General features: G+C 43.6%; 1 protein-coding gene across 1 annotated transcript; it reads left to right on the top strand.

Moving 5' to 3' along the window:
• The first annotated feature begins 10,568 nt into the window (after window positions 1-10,568).
• On the top strand, window positions 10,569-15,212 carry LOC133890065 (uncharacterized). Its single transcript, XM_062330502.1, has 3 exons — window positions 10,569-10,941; window positions 12,540-14,088; window positions 14,179-15,212. The coding sequence occupies exons 1-3, from the start codon at window positions 10,710-10,712 to the stop codon at window positions 14,363-14,365; spliced, it is 1,968 nt and encodes a 655-aa protein (XP_062186486.1). The 5' UTR covers window positions 10,569-10,709; the 3' UTR covers window positions 14,366-15,212.
• Window positions 15,213-15,878: the final 666 nt, after the last annotated feature.

Below are 15,878 nucleotides of genomic sequence, written 5' to 3'. Positions count from 1 at the left end.
CATATTTTGCTCTTTCTCGAGTTTTTGTCACTTGGATGAGCTTATCTTATTTTAATTTTTTCAAACCAAAATTTTTATACTTTGAGGGTTGTCAATGCATTCATCAAGGGGGGAGATTGAGAAACCAAATTGAAATATGTCTTGTTTTACTTGTGATGAGTGATTAATATTGTCATTTATTTGGTTTGATGATCTTCGGTTTTGCATGAGCTTTTAATGTGATTTGAATTGATTTGGGATTTCATTTGAACATATTGATTATGGACTAATTGGAATTAGAGTTGGAGATATGCGTTTGCTTGTCTCATGGTGTGCAGGTGATGGATGCAATAATGACGATCGACGGCGAGATGATTGGAGCCAAGCGGAGTGTTTGATGCCACACGATCAAGGAGGTCGGGCAGAGTCAAAGGTGATCCTAGTTGAACATGTAAAGATCAAGCAAAGCAGTGAAGGCGGATGGAGACGGCGTGTTGATAAAGTCAAGCGAAGGAGATACGAGTGCAAGTGACAAGGCGGCCTGAAAGATCGGGAGCGGGAGAGACTTGCCAGCGTTCAGGATCGTATGATGGAGTACACGCATCAACATCGAAGCGTTTGCTTAAGGTGTAAGCAAGGTGGTGAGTCACGCTTTGAGAAGTGTGCAGACGGTTTTGCAGTTTGGCCTCAAAACCGTGGGAGGACTAGAAATGTACGTGACACCATCGTGAAGCTTGCGTCGAGATGAAGCTAAGTCGTGAAGTCGCCGCGACGTCCGATGAATGGGAAAAAAAATGGACCAAAATGCCCTCGGTAGTAGGTAGGAGTGTACTACAAGAGAGATATTTTAGGAAAAAAGCTAGAAAACTTATTGGTCAAGTTTCCTAGGCCTATAAATAGAAGGGTAGAGCTATGAGAGAGTTTGAACCAGCCATTTGAGCCCCTTTGTGTCACCCATTTGAGAGCCTAGAGTTAGGATTTTAGAGTAAAGAAGAATGAGTGCTTAGCCTATGTAATAGGTGAAAGTTTTGAGAAATAAATCTTTGTAATTTGTTTAAAATAGAGCTAATCTCTTTGAGTAATGAAGTTTATGTTTTTACATATGCTTAAATTCACCTCATTCTAGTTTCTCTCTATTGGTTCCCTTGCAAGTTTGCAAGTTTTTCGGTTTCTGGTATTGATTTTTGTTTTGTTTTTTCGGCTGAAATTTCAGCACCTTGTGAGGTCATTATTCTTATTGCTAGAGGCATAAAATTTACGTACACACGCTTATGTGATGGGGTCTTGAATTCTCTTACCTCTATACTATCAACTTGAAGAGTTTCGTTGCTCGGTCTTCATCTTTTCTTATTTCTTTGCAAGTTGTGATTGTTTGTTACTAAGATTGATCTTAAATGAAACCTATGGTTCATATACCATCTGTGGAGTCGTGTTGCCTCGATTTTCTCTTGTTAAAATTTCTCTCTAGTTTTGTTTCCGCTTGAGATTTGAGGTGTGTTGGGTGATCTAAATAGGAGAAGGCCATCGATTTCATAAGAAATTTGTTGAGACGCATATTCACCCCCCTCTAGTCGTCAATCTCGTTCATACATCTTGCCTCTTTTTCTTCGGTCACCAGCCTCTTCAGCTCGATGCACCTGCAGTCTAGCACCTCCCTCTTAACGATCAGTTTGCTAATGGAGGCGGGGAGGCTGACGACTAGGGAGAGCTAGTCAGAGGCAGAAGCGGGCTCCACAGTAGGCTCTGTAGGCACAGGGGTCATGGCCAGTGCTTCTGATGTCATAGCCACTGTTGGCTTGGGGATTGGAGTATCAAGCCGAGGTGCCAGAGGATAAGTTGTGACTAGGGTAGAGGACCTACAATGACAACAAATGGCAGAGTCAGAAAAGAACTCGAAGTATCTACGCCTAACCGGAGGACTTACCACGTGGTCGGAATGGTGAGCACAACTCTCGTCCTCGAGAAGCCACTAAGTTGACCTGGCGAGGATGTCATATCTGTCATCGAGCCATGGATGGTCGGTGTCTCACGGGCGTATTTGGACGCTTTCGTGGAAGTCGAATCCTCCGTTGGTCTCTTCTCCCCTTGCGTGGAGGCATGGAGAGCGGCGATCTGGTAGTCTCCAGCTGGCTCAGGGTGACTCTGGTCACTCCCTTGTGGGCCGACACCACTCTTAGGGTCTCCATCTGGGGTCAACGATTGACTGCGAGTAGTCTGGTCACCCCTGGCCAGTTCAGGGTGAGGCTGGTCACTCGCTTGCGGGTCAACACCACTCGATGGGTCTCCGTCCGGGTCAACTATCACCTGCGAGTAGTCTAGTCGCTCCTGGCTAGTTCAGGGCGAGGCTGGTCGCTTCTCTGCTGATCGGCACTTCTCGCAATACCTCCGTTCATGGTTGGTGTTTGGCTCGAAAGTAGTCTATTTGTCGCCGTGACCAGATGGGCTAGGATTAGGCGAGGCCATGTTGGGCACTCGGGTCGAGATCACACCAAATTTCTCTCCTCAAGGCAACCTGATCGAAGACCTCCAGGACCTCATCGATGACTGGGCGCAGAACATCAACCTCGGGAAGACCCTACAATGACGCCAATCGTGAAAATCTAGCTCATGAAAAGGCTCGGGGTGGGAATTTTGGAAATTCGAGACTTACCCTTTTGAGTCGTGCTCTCTTCGATGGGGTGAGATCACACAGAGGAGGTGCATTGGCTGGAGGACCATCTTTTCTTGGGGCAGCTGATATCAGGCTTTGGACTCGCACATCGACGATATCGTCATTAAGATTTGGACAAATTAGAAGATATGAGAAGTCGCACACCTATCTAAAGAGCGTGACACCAAGGAAATGATAGCAGGGTTACCTGTGATGCTCTCCCGGGTCACATCATTCGGCTTGAAATACATAAATGCTGGGTGTGTTCACCTTCACAAGGGGTATAACCGGTGCTTGATGAAGTCGTGGATGATATCCGACCCCGTCAGCCTGGCCTCTCAGAGCTAGCCAACCTGCTTGGATAGGGTCAATAGCTCCAGGGTAGTCGTGGGCGAACTCCCCCAGCTGTTCGTGACCTGCGCTGGCGTGCTCGGCACTTGGAAGTTATCTAAGGAGTTGTCCACCGTAAGGTAGAACCATTCCTCCCTCCAGCCCGATCGTGACGACTTGAGGCCCACCTCAATGTAAGAGTTCGCGGAGCCATTGTGGAGGCGGAGCCCGCAACTTCCAGTGGTTGGCCTGATCATTGACCAATAAGTGTAGAAGAATCGGAAGAGATTGAGGCATTGACCTCGATGAAGTTCTCACACAAATGAGCGAATATGCTCAGCATAAGAATGGAGTTGTGGTTGAGGTGAAGGTGGCAGATTTTGTAGAAGGAGATGACGATAGTGAAGAACTCATAAAAGAGTGGCACAAGGCCGGCCAAGAAGAACGAGACAAATATGACGATCTCCCCCAGGCGAGGAGCATGTGAGCTCTTCCCTGAGCGGTACCCTGATGTCAGGCGGCGGTTGAGCATGCCGGTGTTGTGCATCTGCCGCAGCCTTACCGCATCGCACTTGGACTTGGGGAAGACGGGCTCATTGTGAAAGTGCATCTAGCCCCTATATGTGGTTTTGGTAATTAATGACAATACCTATAGACTAACAATGTTGTTGAGATTGTTAGTAGGTTGTTCAATAGGTGATGCATGGAGAAGAGACATGCATGAACTCTAGGTGAATGGGAAGATTGAAAGTACATCAAGATGAATGAGCTCTAGGTGATGCTCAGATGTGATGCATGGAGGAGAAATATGCATCTAGATAAATGAGCTCTTGGTGATGCTCATAAAAAGAAGAAGAAGCTTGAGGAATGACAATAAGCATGAAGGCTAAGTCACTTGTGGAGACTAAGTGACTAAAGGTATAAATTGTTAATTTAGTTTTATGGACTAACCCATGTGCTTTGTGATTGAGAGTGAGTTGGGGTTAGGATCCATAAGAAGGCATAAGTTGAATTGAAATCATATATGCCAAGAGTGAAGAACAAGAGTGGACTCCATATTTGATAAAATGAAATCCTTGAAGATGTCGAATACAAAATGGTTTTCTATGGCAAAACGGTGAAGGGCAAGCAAGACTCGGCTGCGATGGACCATCCGGTGGTGAAGGGCAAGCAAATGGCTTGGCGCCGAAGGACCAAGGCGATGGTGAAGAGCGAGTGAAGCTTTGCGCCAATGGACCGTGCAAGGCCATGAGAAGCTATGAGTGATTCGCATAAATCACATGAGGAATCAAGAATAGATGGAGTGAAGATTTTATGAAAGTTGGCAACCCTCAAAGGTTTGAAAGTATGAAGCGGTACTTGAAAGTAGTCAAAAGGCTCAAATTGGTTTAAATATGTTTTATCTTTGAAATTGAGTCTAGGTATGCCGCACTATTAAGAGGAATGCAACGTGAGCTAATTGTCGCGTCTCAGTGCTCAAGAGTTCTCAACCAAACCCAAAGTGAGAGTTTGTTGTTAAGAGTCCGGAGCGGAAAGTGTGGATGTGTCCAAAATAGGTTTTGGAGTGTTTCTAATTTAATCCTATGTGTTTTAGGTCATGAATTCAGTTGGGATGTGTAGCCCTCTGAATAAGCTTTCCATAGACTCCAAAATCGTCGAAATCGGACTCCGGGATCAAAAGTTATCGCCGTTTTTCGGAGGTCAGCTGTGCTGTACTCGGAGACTCCCGTGAAGACCGGATTCTCCGGTACCTGGAGTGGCCGGAGACTCCGGTGTAGTCCGGATACTCCGGTACCTGGAGTGGCCGGAGACTCCGGGAAGTCTCCGGGGCTATTTTATGTGTTAAGTGCCGACCGGAGACTTCGGTGTAGGCCGGATACTCCGGTAAAAGTCCAGAAAAGGTATAACGGCTAGTTCTGACACGTTCTGTGACCGTTCTGATGCCGTTTTTGGAATTGAGACCGGATACTCCGGTGTTCACCGGATACTCCGGGGTATGTGTGTCAGAACAGTAACGACTAGTTCTTTGGAGTGGGCTATTTATACCCCACTCACCTCATCCTTTGGGGTTGCTGCAAGGGCACGAAGAGAACATCCTCTAGAGCCAAAAGAACCTCTCCTACTCCATTCTAGTGTGTGATTTGAGAAGAAAAGTGAGTTGGGTTGAGAGATTGGAAGATTGAGTGCAAGTGAGCTAAAATCCAATCTTAAGCACTCGAGTTCTTGACAAGAAGTTCTCGAAGCGTTTGTTACTCTTGGAGGTGAAGCCTCCTAGCCGGCTATGTGTCGCCGGTGAGCTCCTGTGCTTGTGGTGAGCTGCGGGAAAGTTTGTGAAGGGCTCGATTTTGCCTCCGCAAGGAAAGAAATCAAGAGTGGATCGAGGAAAGCGGTTGAAAGAGACCCGGCTCGTTGGAGCTTCCCCAACGGAGACGTATGATTCACGGTGGTGAATCCGAACTTCGAGAAATAAATCTTTGTGTCTCCTCTCTTGTTTCCTTACTTTTAAGTTCTTACTCAAATCTTTGTGTATATTGCTCGATCTACTTGTTTGTGTGTATTTGAGTGTAGGTTCTCCGTAAATCTACTTGGAATCATCTCCAGGAACACACGATGTCACTTGGTTTGAGCTAAAACTCTCTACCTATCCTTTTTATTCAGTTTCAGGCTCTGTTCTGTACAGAAACCGGAGAATCCAGAGTTTCCGAACCTGTACAACCCGGAGACTCCTGTCTTTCACCGGAGTATTTGGTAAACAGTAATTTCAGGCATATGAACAGTGTTTTTAGCCATTTTCAATTTAAGTTTATTGCATATCTCTTGCTAAATTAGAGTAATTTTTGTCAACTTAAAATTGTAATTTTCACACTTATTTAGGGTGATTGTGCACTAGTTGAGCTTAGCATATTTAGGTTTTTCACTTATGAAAAACCCGTTAGTTTATATTTCGCTGCAAGTTTAGGCTAACAATAAAAGGGGACGAATTTCTGTAAAAACGCCTATTCACCCCCCCTCTAGGCGACATCATTGTCCTTTCACATTACCGGTGTGCGCCATCGGATGACGATGGAAGATGTTGTGAGGGCAAAAACAGAGATGGAGACGAAGGGCTCTTAGTGTGAAAGCTTGGAGGCTAAGGGGGGCGATGAAAGGATTCATGGGAAACTATAGGTGCTCCTATTTAAAGGGTCGCCACGATATCTCAACCGCCACAGGGTTCGGTCCACTCAAAATTCGAAAGGCCGCGCGTGGAGAACTAAAATTCCCTCGGGTTTGGCTGCAATTAATATTTCTCTCTCCCACATTTTCTCTCTCCAGACATTTAACCTCCCATCGGGATGCAGTTTCCTATGTCGACCACAAAAGCGAGCTGCGTCAATGACCACTCTCAGGGCGAACATGCGTTCACCTGGGATCTAAGTGGTGCGACCAGATCCGACCACGACCACTCGTCGCATAGTGACCACGGTATACTATGGCAAACCACTCAGTCATTCGGTACACCACAGATTCATTACTAGAGATCACCCCCGACATGCCTTATGACGCGTAAAAAAAATGATGAGGAGAAGCAAGATAGAGGGGAGCCATAGGTTTCAAGACACGCTCGCAGTAACTCCGGTGCTATAGGGGCAAGTGCAAGTGGGTAGTTTCGAGTATGAGAAATATTATCTTGAGGGCCAAGAGAATGGACCCAAGTTGTATGGTAAAGATGTACCCCATGTAGGGTGTATGATCAATTTGAATTACCGCACTCTCAGTTATGAGTATGTTTCTATCCATCTGTTGGTGGATGAACACCGCAAGCAGGGATCTTGAGGGACCCCTTTTGAGATTCGATCGGGGGGCTGGTCCTGGATCTACCTCGTACGTGAGGTTAATGCGTGTGGGACTTAGGCGGGATGAATCGTCGTTGGCTAGTAGTAATGAATGCACCAAGGATTTAGACAGGTTCAGGCCGTACGGAGGCGTAATACTCTACTCCTGTGTGTCTAATATATTATCAATGCTCTTCGAATGCCTTTATCTGGATCTCTAGCTCTCTCGTTTTTCTCTGTGTTACAAGTAGCTGCTTTTCCATCTCTAGCTTCTGCTGTTCTATCGGCTATCCGAAGTCTTGAGCTTCCTTTTCCCCTCTCTACGAAGTGCTCCCCCCTTTTATCTACCAGGGGGAGGTCCTCTAGGGAGTGCCCAGAACGAGAGCACAAGTTCTCGTAAATAATAAATAGAAAGCAACCATCATGAGTCTACAGTTGATGTTACAGAGGGTTGAAAATATATCCCTCGGACTGTCCCATCGGTCTTCACGTCCTAACTTTGGCAGGCGCAGGGGCGCCCACCGGCCAGCCTCTGAGTACTTCTCTCATGACCGTCTGGTCAGAGTAGGCCTGACGCGGTCTGATGCAACAGGGCGATAGGCGATGAGCCTTAAGCCTATCGAAGATATCTTCAAGCCGTCTTTCTTTATGGGGCCCGCGAGGGGACATGCGATGGGACCCATCGTATTAATTGTGCCCACACATTCCTGCCAAGTTGTGGTAGGGACTGACGTATTCAGTACGACAGGCATGGGGGAGAGTGGTTGAACGTGACTGCCCACATCCCCATTAAATACGGCATCGGGCCTCCCACCGATCGACACCTCGTCGTGGAGTCCCTGCGGGGTCCACCGGCATGGGGCTTGCCGGGTGCTCGGGGCACTCTGGGTGCTCGGGGACCAAATGCTCTTGTTCCCGAGCGCACACTCCCGGACCTGGCTCTTCTCGGGTTCTCGGGATACTCTGGGTACTCAGGGACTAACTGTTCTTGGCCCCGAGCGCCCACTCCCGGATTTGGCTCTTCTCGGGTCCTCAGGGTACTCTGAGTACTCGGGGGCTAACTGTTCTTGGCCCCAAGCACTCCCTCTCGGACCTGGCTCTTCTCGGGTTCTCGGGGTACTTTGAGTACTCGGGAGCCAACTGTTCTTGGCCCCGAGCACCACCTCCCAGACCTAGCTTCCCTCGGGCCCTCGGGGAGGTGGTCCCTGAGGGAAGGCGCCATGTGACACTGCACTGTCTTGGCCTCGGGACTCGGGAACCCCCGGATCTCATATCACGGACATCATCCATATCAATCGTAGAGTTCCGATGTTAAGTTATTTATGATATATTGGGAAGTGGCTAGTGAAGGGTTATGTTGAGAAGAGTATGCTCATGTGATAGACATGTTATGTTTATGATCTTAGAATAGGAATATACAAGTTGTTAAGTTTTGTATGTGCTCACACTCTTAAGTTGATAAATGACTTTTGCGTGTAAATTTATTTAACCTTGTGACCGATTCCTTGCTACTCATCCTAAAGTGTATAATCCTTGGAGTTGGATTATTAAATATACCTACTATTTAGTAAGTCTTGCGAGTACCTTGTACTCACATTGTTTTTGTTGAGTTTTTGCAGTGATGATGAAATAGTGTACTATTACTTTATGCCTATCATTGTCGGTGACGGATAAGAGTAGTGGTGGGCTACTTATGGTGATAGAATGGTGCCTTAGTGTAATGGCACCATCTATTTTGCTGTTTATAAGTTGTTTTCCGCTGCGTAGTAATATCAACAAGTTAGGACAAATTTGATGTATTTTGTTCCCTCTAATGATAGTTGGTGTTACGTTACTTTAAACCGTTAAATTTGTAATGACTTAAAGACTTATAATATATTTACATTACTTGCTTGTTATAATACCTTGATATGATGAAATTTATTGTAGAGACGTGTGTTCTGATCTTAGGTATAAAATATATGCTGGGACTATCGGAATTGGATTCGTTTTAATCTTTGGTGGCTACGATTGTTATGGTGAGATATGTGTTAGCCCATGGCATGTTGACATACGATCATGTATTATCTCTCATCTAATTAATTAATTTAAATATAATTTAAACAGTTCCTTACAGTGAAACTAAAGACTTGCAATTGCAGCTGTCTCGCAAAGCCTAAAGTTTTCGACCACATGTGCTACATGCAGAATAAATCGAGCACCTCGAAAAAATCACTCACGGATTTGCTTCAGTTGGGCTGGAAATCATGTGCTTTACACGTAACTGTTTGATACTCATGGGAAATACAATTTTTCATGTCCTTAGTATGCATGGTTTATCTTTACAGTCGTACCTCCTACAAAATTCCCATCTATCTATTGAGTATCTTATATATTATATATATTTTTATCTATTTCTCTTATATAAATCTTAATATAAATAAACAGTACTAATAAAGCGGCCGTATGCGCTGGGCTGTTGTTTCCGTTCCCTGTATGCATGCGCAGGGATTTTAGCTTTCGTTTTCTGCTTTTGACGCGGCAGCTTTGCTTCTGCGTGTCCTCTGATGTAGCAACTGGTTCCACTAGCGTTTGTCTGTTTATTGCTTTTCAGTTGTTGGGTCATGTACCTACTTAACAAGAAAAGTCGTCCACTCGACTGTACCTCGACATCTTAGGCCTGTCATCGGTTGACCAATAGTCAATAGACAAGAGTTTATATATGAGATGTGCCTAAATTGAGCGCGGGTTAGGTTGAAAACGGATGGTTTTTCAAGGAATTTTTAGAGGAAACTTCTTTTTCCCCACTATAAAATCCATCACTCTTACCATGCTATTTTTGGGTAAGTTGATAACATTTTAGGTCGTTTGAAACACATGATTTTTTCCTCATAAAATTTAAACTAAATATATGCATGCAGTTATTAAAAAAATTTGCGATCCCAAATCAATTGTTTAATCACATATCGATTATGTTATAAGTGCATGATTCAATTAGAAAAGATATAAATTTAAGATAATTAGCCGAATACTATCACTAATTTTTAGCAATTTGAAAATATTGTACGAGTCTGATAATAATATATACAACACGCGTGCCAATGAAATATATGATGATATTTTTCATGTTAATGATCTTTGTGTTGGTACTTAGGCAATATTGCTAGATAAAAATTTGTACTCTTCAACTTTCACGTGAATAATATTGTAAAACTTATCTGCAACTTAGGGGTTTATAAAAAATCATACAACTTCCTTTTCTCTTATCTCTCACATGCAACTTTGGAGTTTGTAAAAAACAATCCATGACTTTGACCACACGATGTGGTCCCTACATGAGTTACTAAGGTTTTTAGAGTGGTGTAACTATATCTAACTCTACTTCCGATATATATGGGACCATTTAAATCACATAGTATTTTATTATTTAGACTCTATATTAAATACTTTTGAATATTCGACCTACTTAAGTGTACAAAACTAGAGTGATGGATCCAGTTTAATGATTGATGAGACTAAAAAATTCATTCTAAAAACCACTGCTTAATTTTGGAAGTCAGACAAACAAACATCATATGTTCAAACAATGCTAAGAGTTATTTGACACCAAATAAGAGTTGCATGGTAGTCCGATAAAATATATAGGTTTTTTTATTGGACCTTCAAAGTTGCATATGAGTTTTTACAATTTTATCGTTCCTTAAATTGGCTTATTCTATCAGAAAAACTTTTCTGTTTGGAAATATTGACAGAAATCTTAAGCATACTTTAAATATCAAAGAGGAAAATGGAAACTAGCGTGCCCTTAATAAGCAATTGTAACGCTTTTTAAAACAAAGCAAACAATACGTTGCTTCCGAAGCCACCTCGCCGCCGTATCAAACCATAAAAGAAAACCCAACCCCATTTCTCCGCCGGTGAAATCGGGGCAGGCGGTGGCGGCGGCGGCGGCGGCGATGGGGGAGTACGCAACGGTGAAGACCTCGGTGTGGTGGGACATCGAGAACTGCCATGTCCCCCGTGGCAGCGACCCCCACCTCATCGTCCAGAACATGACCTCCGCCCTCGCCGCCGCCGGCTACACCGGCCCAATCACCATCTCCGCCTACGGGGACACCAACTGCGTCCCCCAGCACGTCCAGTACGCCCTCTCCAGCACCGGCATCGCCCTCAACCACGTCCCCGCCGGTACGGCCCAACCACCCCGCCGTACTCCCAAACCACCCCCGCTTGCTCCCTAATTGCTCCTGTCGAGTTGATCCATTGACCCCTTGCCAATGCATGCGAGTCGCGCCGTTCCGATTGCCTCCGAACTGAACAGATCGGTTGCTGCAACTTTTCGCTCTCGATGCTTCGGTTTACTTCAATTTGGTGGATCTGTTGTAATACTTCAGGATAGTAGTGAAATCTTAATGTTTGGAAGTTTCTTTTTTGGAGGTGCGCTTCATCTGATGGATCATACTTTTTAGGCTTGCGGACTATGCTGGCTTTGGCAGGGTTGCTGTGGTGTTGATGGTGTGGGTGGGGAAAGTGATCGATTTAGGGTTTGTGATGTTGGACGTTTTGGTTTGTTCTGTAGGGTTCTACACATTTGTGTTCTCTTGATGTGATGACGGGGGCGAGGTGATATTTGAAGGGGGTCTTCAGGTGTGATCGTGCCCGTGGACTCTGTTGTGTTTGTTTGCTATTGTTCATGGACTTGCTATTAATTTGACTGTGATTATATTTGTGTGATATGATTTTGAAAGTTCCAATAGTTGTATTTTTTTTCCTTTGATAAGTGTAGTGAAGGAGGCTGATTGTTATCATGGTATAGTGTTTTTGAAATGGTTTTGATTACTCGCAATATTATCTTAAGAAGAAAAAAATTAAAACACAACAAGAAAGAGAAAATGAGAACGTATAGTTTCTGTGGCTTATTTTGTTGACCCTTGGATGCATTGTGTGCTCCTGTGGACTTAAATGCTAAGTATTCCTATGTAGAATCTGTGGAATTTTGTTAACCAGTGCACACCGGAAGAATCATTTTTGTTTCAGGGATAAAATTTCAGTGTCGTATAGGCTCCCCTGTTTTTTGGTGTAATATCACAATTTTATGGTTGCCAATATATAACAGCAACAGTTTATTGTCAAAGCTGTAGATAGGAGCGCACAGAGTCAAAAGAATACGTTCCTTTTGGAATGGTTGATTATATGCCATGCATCTCTTACTCGTTTTGATGTACCTGTAAAGAAAACTTACCATTCATTGCAATTGCTAAGCTAATTGTTTCTTCACAACCACTAGTCTTTGGCTTCTGTGTCATTTTAAACCAAAATTTATTTGGATTTTTCTAGGATTTATCAAGTATTTGAATTGGTAAGGGTTGATTACAAGCATGTGTGGTAATTGTCAATGGCATGATGTTTATTCTTATGAGGTGCCGTTTTCTTTATTGAGTAATGAGTGAATCATTGTTACTGTCTTAGTTAGCATTTGCTATCCTGATGATATTTCTTTTGCGTTGAAGAATGAGTCCATCACCACTATATGTTTGTGCCTATGATATTTCTCTGGCAATTGTTTAGCGGACATGACACAGCTATGTGTTTATTGTCATCTGTTTCCAAACCTCATTATGAACATATCTTGCATACCAGAAGCTTGGTATATTCAAGAAGTTTTTCTGTAACTCTCATACATCTGCACCTTTTTAATCACTGAATGTTATAACATCTTTCTATCCCTCTATGTGATGGCTGAATGTTGTCAACTGATGTTTCTGGTTTCTTCTAACAATTGGCAGGCATCAAAGATGCAAGTGATAAGAAGATCTTAGTTGACATGCTATTCTGGGCCATTGATAACCCTCCACCAGCAAATTATTTGCTAATATCGGGTGATCGGGACTTCTCAAATGCCCTTCATAAGCTTAAAATGAAGCAGTATAATATTCTACTAGCACAACCTCCAAATGTATCTCAAGCACTTACTGCTGCAGCTAAAGATGTTTGGCTATGGAAAAGCCTTGTGGCTGGGGCACCACCACTAGGAGAGTCACCATACATAAGTAGCACAGCAAATGGCAGTGTTGACGATTTGGATGCATTGAAGAACATGGTTTCAGATTCTTCAGACACAACTCCAGAAGTGCAGAATAGCATTCAGTTTGATCAGCAAAAAGCTGGTAATGAAAAGGGAGATAAACAATATAAAGTGAGGCAACCTCGGAAATACCAGACGGATAATGTATCTAAGCCAGTAAACAATGAGGAAAATTCAGTTGATGGTGTTGCTGATAGTTCTAAAGGAAGCACTGCTAGCCAGCCAAATCAATCTCATATTCCGCCATCATCGTCATTACCAAGTTCTGAATTGCATGATGGGGCAAAGGTGAACCAATCGAGTACACCAAAAACTCAGCCCTTTTCCCAGTTCAAAAAGCCTGCAAAATCAGCTCATTCCCATCAAAAGAGTGCTCGTGATGACTTCTACCATGGTAAAAAGCCTGGTGTGTCAACCGAGTCTGCAGCTAAAAATGGTGCTCCTGATTTTGTCACTGCGACTAGCCATTGTCATCCCAAATACCAGAAACCCCAATCCTCTCAGCCACCAAAACCACATAGTCCAGTGAATCATCGTCCTCACAGTGGATCTGGCAATTTTCAAGCATCAAATTCACATAGAAGCAACTCATGTCCACCACCAGCTGGGCATAATGGTATTCCTACTGCACCATTGCAATCCTGGCCAAGTGGCACACCTTATCATGGACCATCAATTAACTATCCTGATATGAGTCAGCTCAATATTTCTGAATACCCCAGAGGAATTCATGATAATCAACGTTTGAACGTCAACTACCATCCAAACCATCCTGGTCCTTCTCATATTGTTCAGCCTGGTTACGGTGATTATACTTACAGACATCCAACTCCGCCTAACATGTCTAGCAACATGCAAAACACTGGACAGTGGGGAGCCAACCTGGGATGTCCTCAGCCATCTTCTGACTCTCAAGGTCTTGTAAGATATATCCTAGATGCTTTGGAAGTATTGAAGACTGAGAAGATTCCCCCAACAGAACAGAATATAGCAGATTGTATATGTTACGGAAATGCTAATCTACCAAATTTTGATGTTAAGAAGGCTCTTCAACTTGCCATGCAGCAGCAAGCTGTTGTCATGAAAAAGTTAGGAAAAATGCCATTCTTTCTTGGGAAAAACGAAAATCTCTGGAAATGCGTGAATATAATGGACGATAATGCAAAATACCCAAAAGAAACGCTTCACGCTGTTCATAGATTCGTATCTTCTACCCCTGGCTATTCTGCAATAAAGGATTCTCAATCCAGGTGAGGTTGCGTTGAGTTTTTTTTCGTTTTTTTTCTCTCCATATTTTTCTTTAATGTGTTTATATTGTTGCAATATTTCTTTGCTCGTAGGTATCAAGCTGCAACTCTCTTAAAGAAAGCATGCCTGAAAAATCTTGCCCTTGCTGAAGTTCTTCAGGTTTTGAATATCATAATCAACACAAAAAAGTGGTTTGTGCCCCATTCTTCAGGCTGGCAGCCATTGTCGTTTAACCTAATAGTGGTTGATGCTACTGCAAATGCTGGTGGAAAAGCTTAGCATTGGTGCATTTGTCTGCTCATATTGGATGGCCGCTTTGAGGTTCTGGTGGTGGGTGCAATGGTGGTTTATCTACATTTTGCCAAGTTTTTTTTCATGAACATGAAATATTCTAGACATAGAATATCATGGTGCAAGTAAAATAGTAAGAAGTCTAAGACTTGTTCTGTTGTAGTGGGAGTCAATCTGTCAATATACTATTGGCTCTGTTCTGAGAACTCGGACGGGTAGCTCAGGTTGCGGCTATTGTTATGAGTGACAGTTGCGGCGCCAAGATGATTCTGCAATCGATAACATAAAGCGGTGCAGGACTATTGTCTTTTGTTCAGGCAGTGTAACAACGCCTGATGTTGGTGGTTATGATCTGTTCTCGTTTTACGCAGTTGATCTAAAAAGTATGCTCAAAATTTAAGGAGTTGATTTCAAGGAAATCTTCCATGGTAGCAGCAGAGGTTCTGCTATTAAGCCGTTCAGTGAAGCTTTGGACTCTCGATATTGAAGCGCACATGGATGGACTGAACATGTATAGTTCAGCGAATTCCCAGTGGCTTGGATAATTGATGTTATCTGGTCTTCGAATTCACAACCTACATCTGCTATGGCTTTTGATGCATGGCAACATAGTCTGAAATGCGTACTAAGTTGCTTTCGTGACATAATTATGCTGTTGGTTTGCAAGGTTACCTACTGTTGGCTGCCTCTGTTGAGGAAGGTTGGAGTTCAGCTATTGCCTTTCGGCATTTTATTTGCTTCCTACCATAGATGGTGGGGTGTGTCTTGTAATGCTACGGTTAACTATTGTGTTTCTTGTGAATTAATTAATGGTTGCTGAATGCTTTGGTTGCCCTGTTGCTGCATGCGAGTTTCACGGTTGCTGATTCAGCTAGATGCTTTGTTTGACATCTTGTTGTGTGAGTGGCACAGCGTGAGTAGAGGTGGGACTTGAGCGGGGTCGGGCTGGCACCGCCCCATTGTTCCTCGTGCCGAGTATACTTGGCCCGCTTAGTCATGTTGTGCTGGTTCAGTCATTACCCTCACATTTGTAAATTCATATACAGTTGTTGCTGTATGATTAGGCATCGTCGAGGGTTCGATCTAAATGTCATAACAGGATTGTTATGCTTGATGAACAGGGACATGCATGAACATAATTGGCAACCAGTAAACAAACTTTCATCTATTCGTAAATATACGTAAGACTCACTTACCTCAATTGATAAATGACATAATGAGAGATTTAGATAAAATGTTATGAGACCAGTGAAGTGCCCAACTACCGGACACTTGTATTAGCTTAATCCATCGTCAATGATAATATGTCCCAATCACTAACCAATAACTTTGCAAGAATCATGCTTATTAGTACCAGGTCGTGCCTGAGCCGAGCTGTGCATGTCCATGTTGTACTGGCCAGCCTAATTTTTCTCGTGTCATAGGCCGTGCCAAATCGTCATCCTAATTCAGCCCGGCCCAAGTCGCACCTCTACGTGTGAGCGCACTCTGCATATTTAGC

The sequence above is a fragment of the Phragmites australis genome, chromosome 14 (genome assembly GCF_958298935.1).
Source record: "Phragmites australis chromosome 14, lpPhrAust1.1, whole genome shotgun sequence".
Taxonomy (NCBI): domain Eukaryota; kingdom Viridiplantae; phylum Streptophyta; class Magnoliopsida; order Poales; family Poaceae; genus Phragmites; species Phragmites australis.
This window is presented reverse-complemented; position numbering and strand designations above follow the sequence as displayed.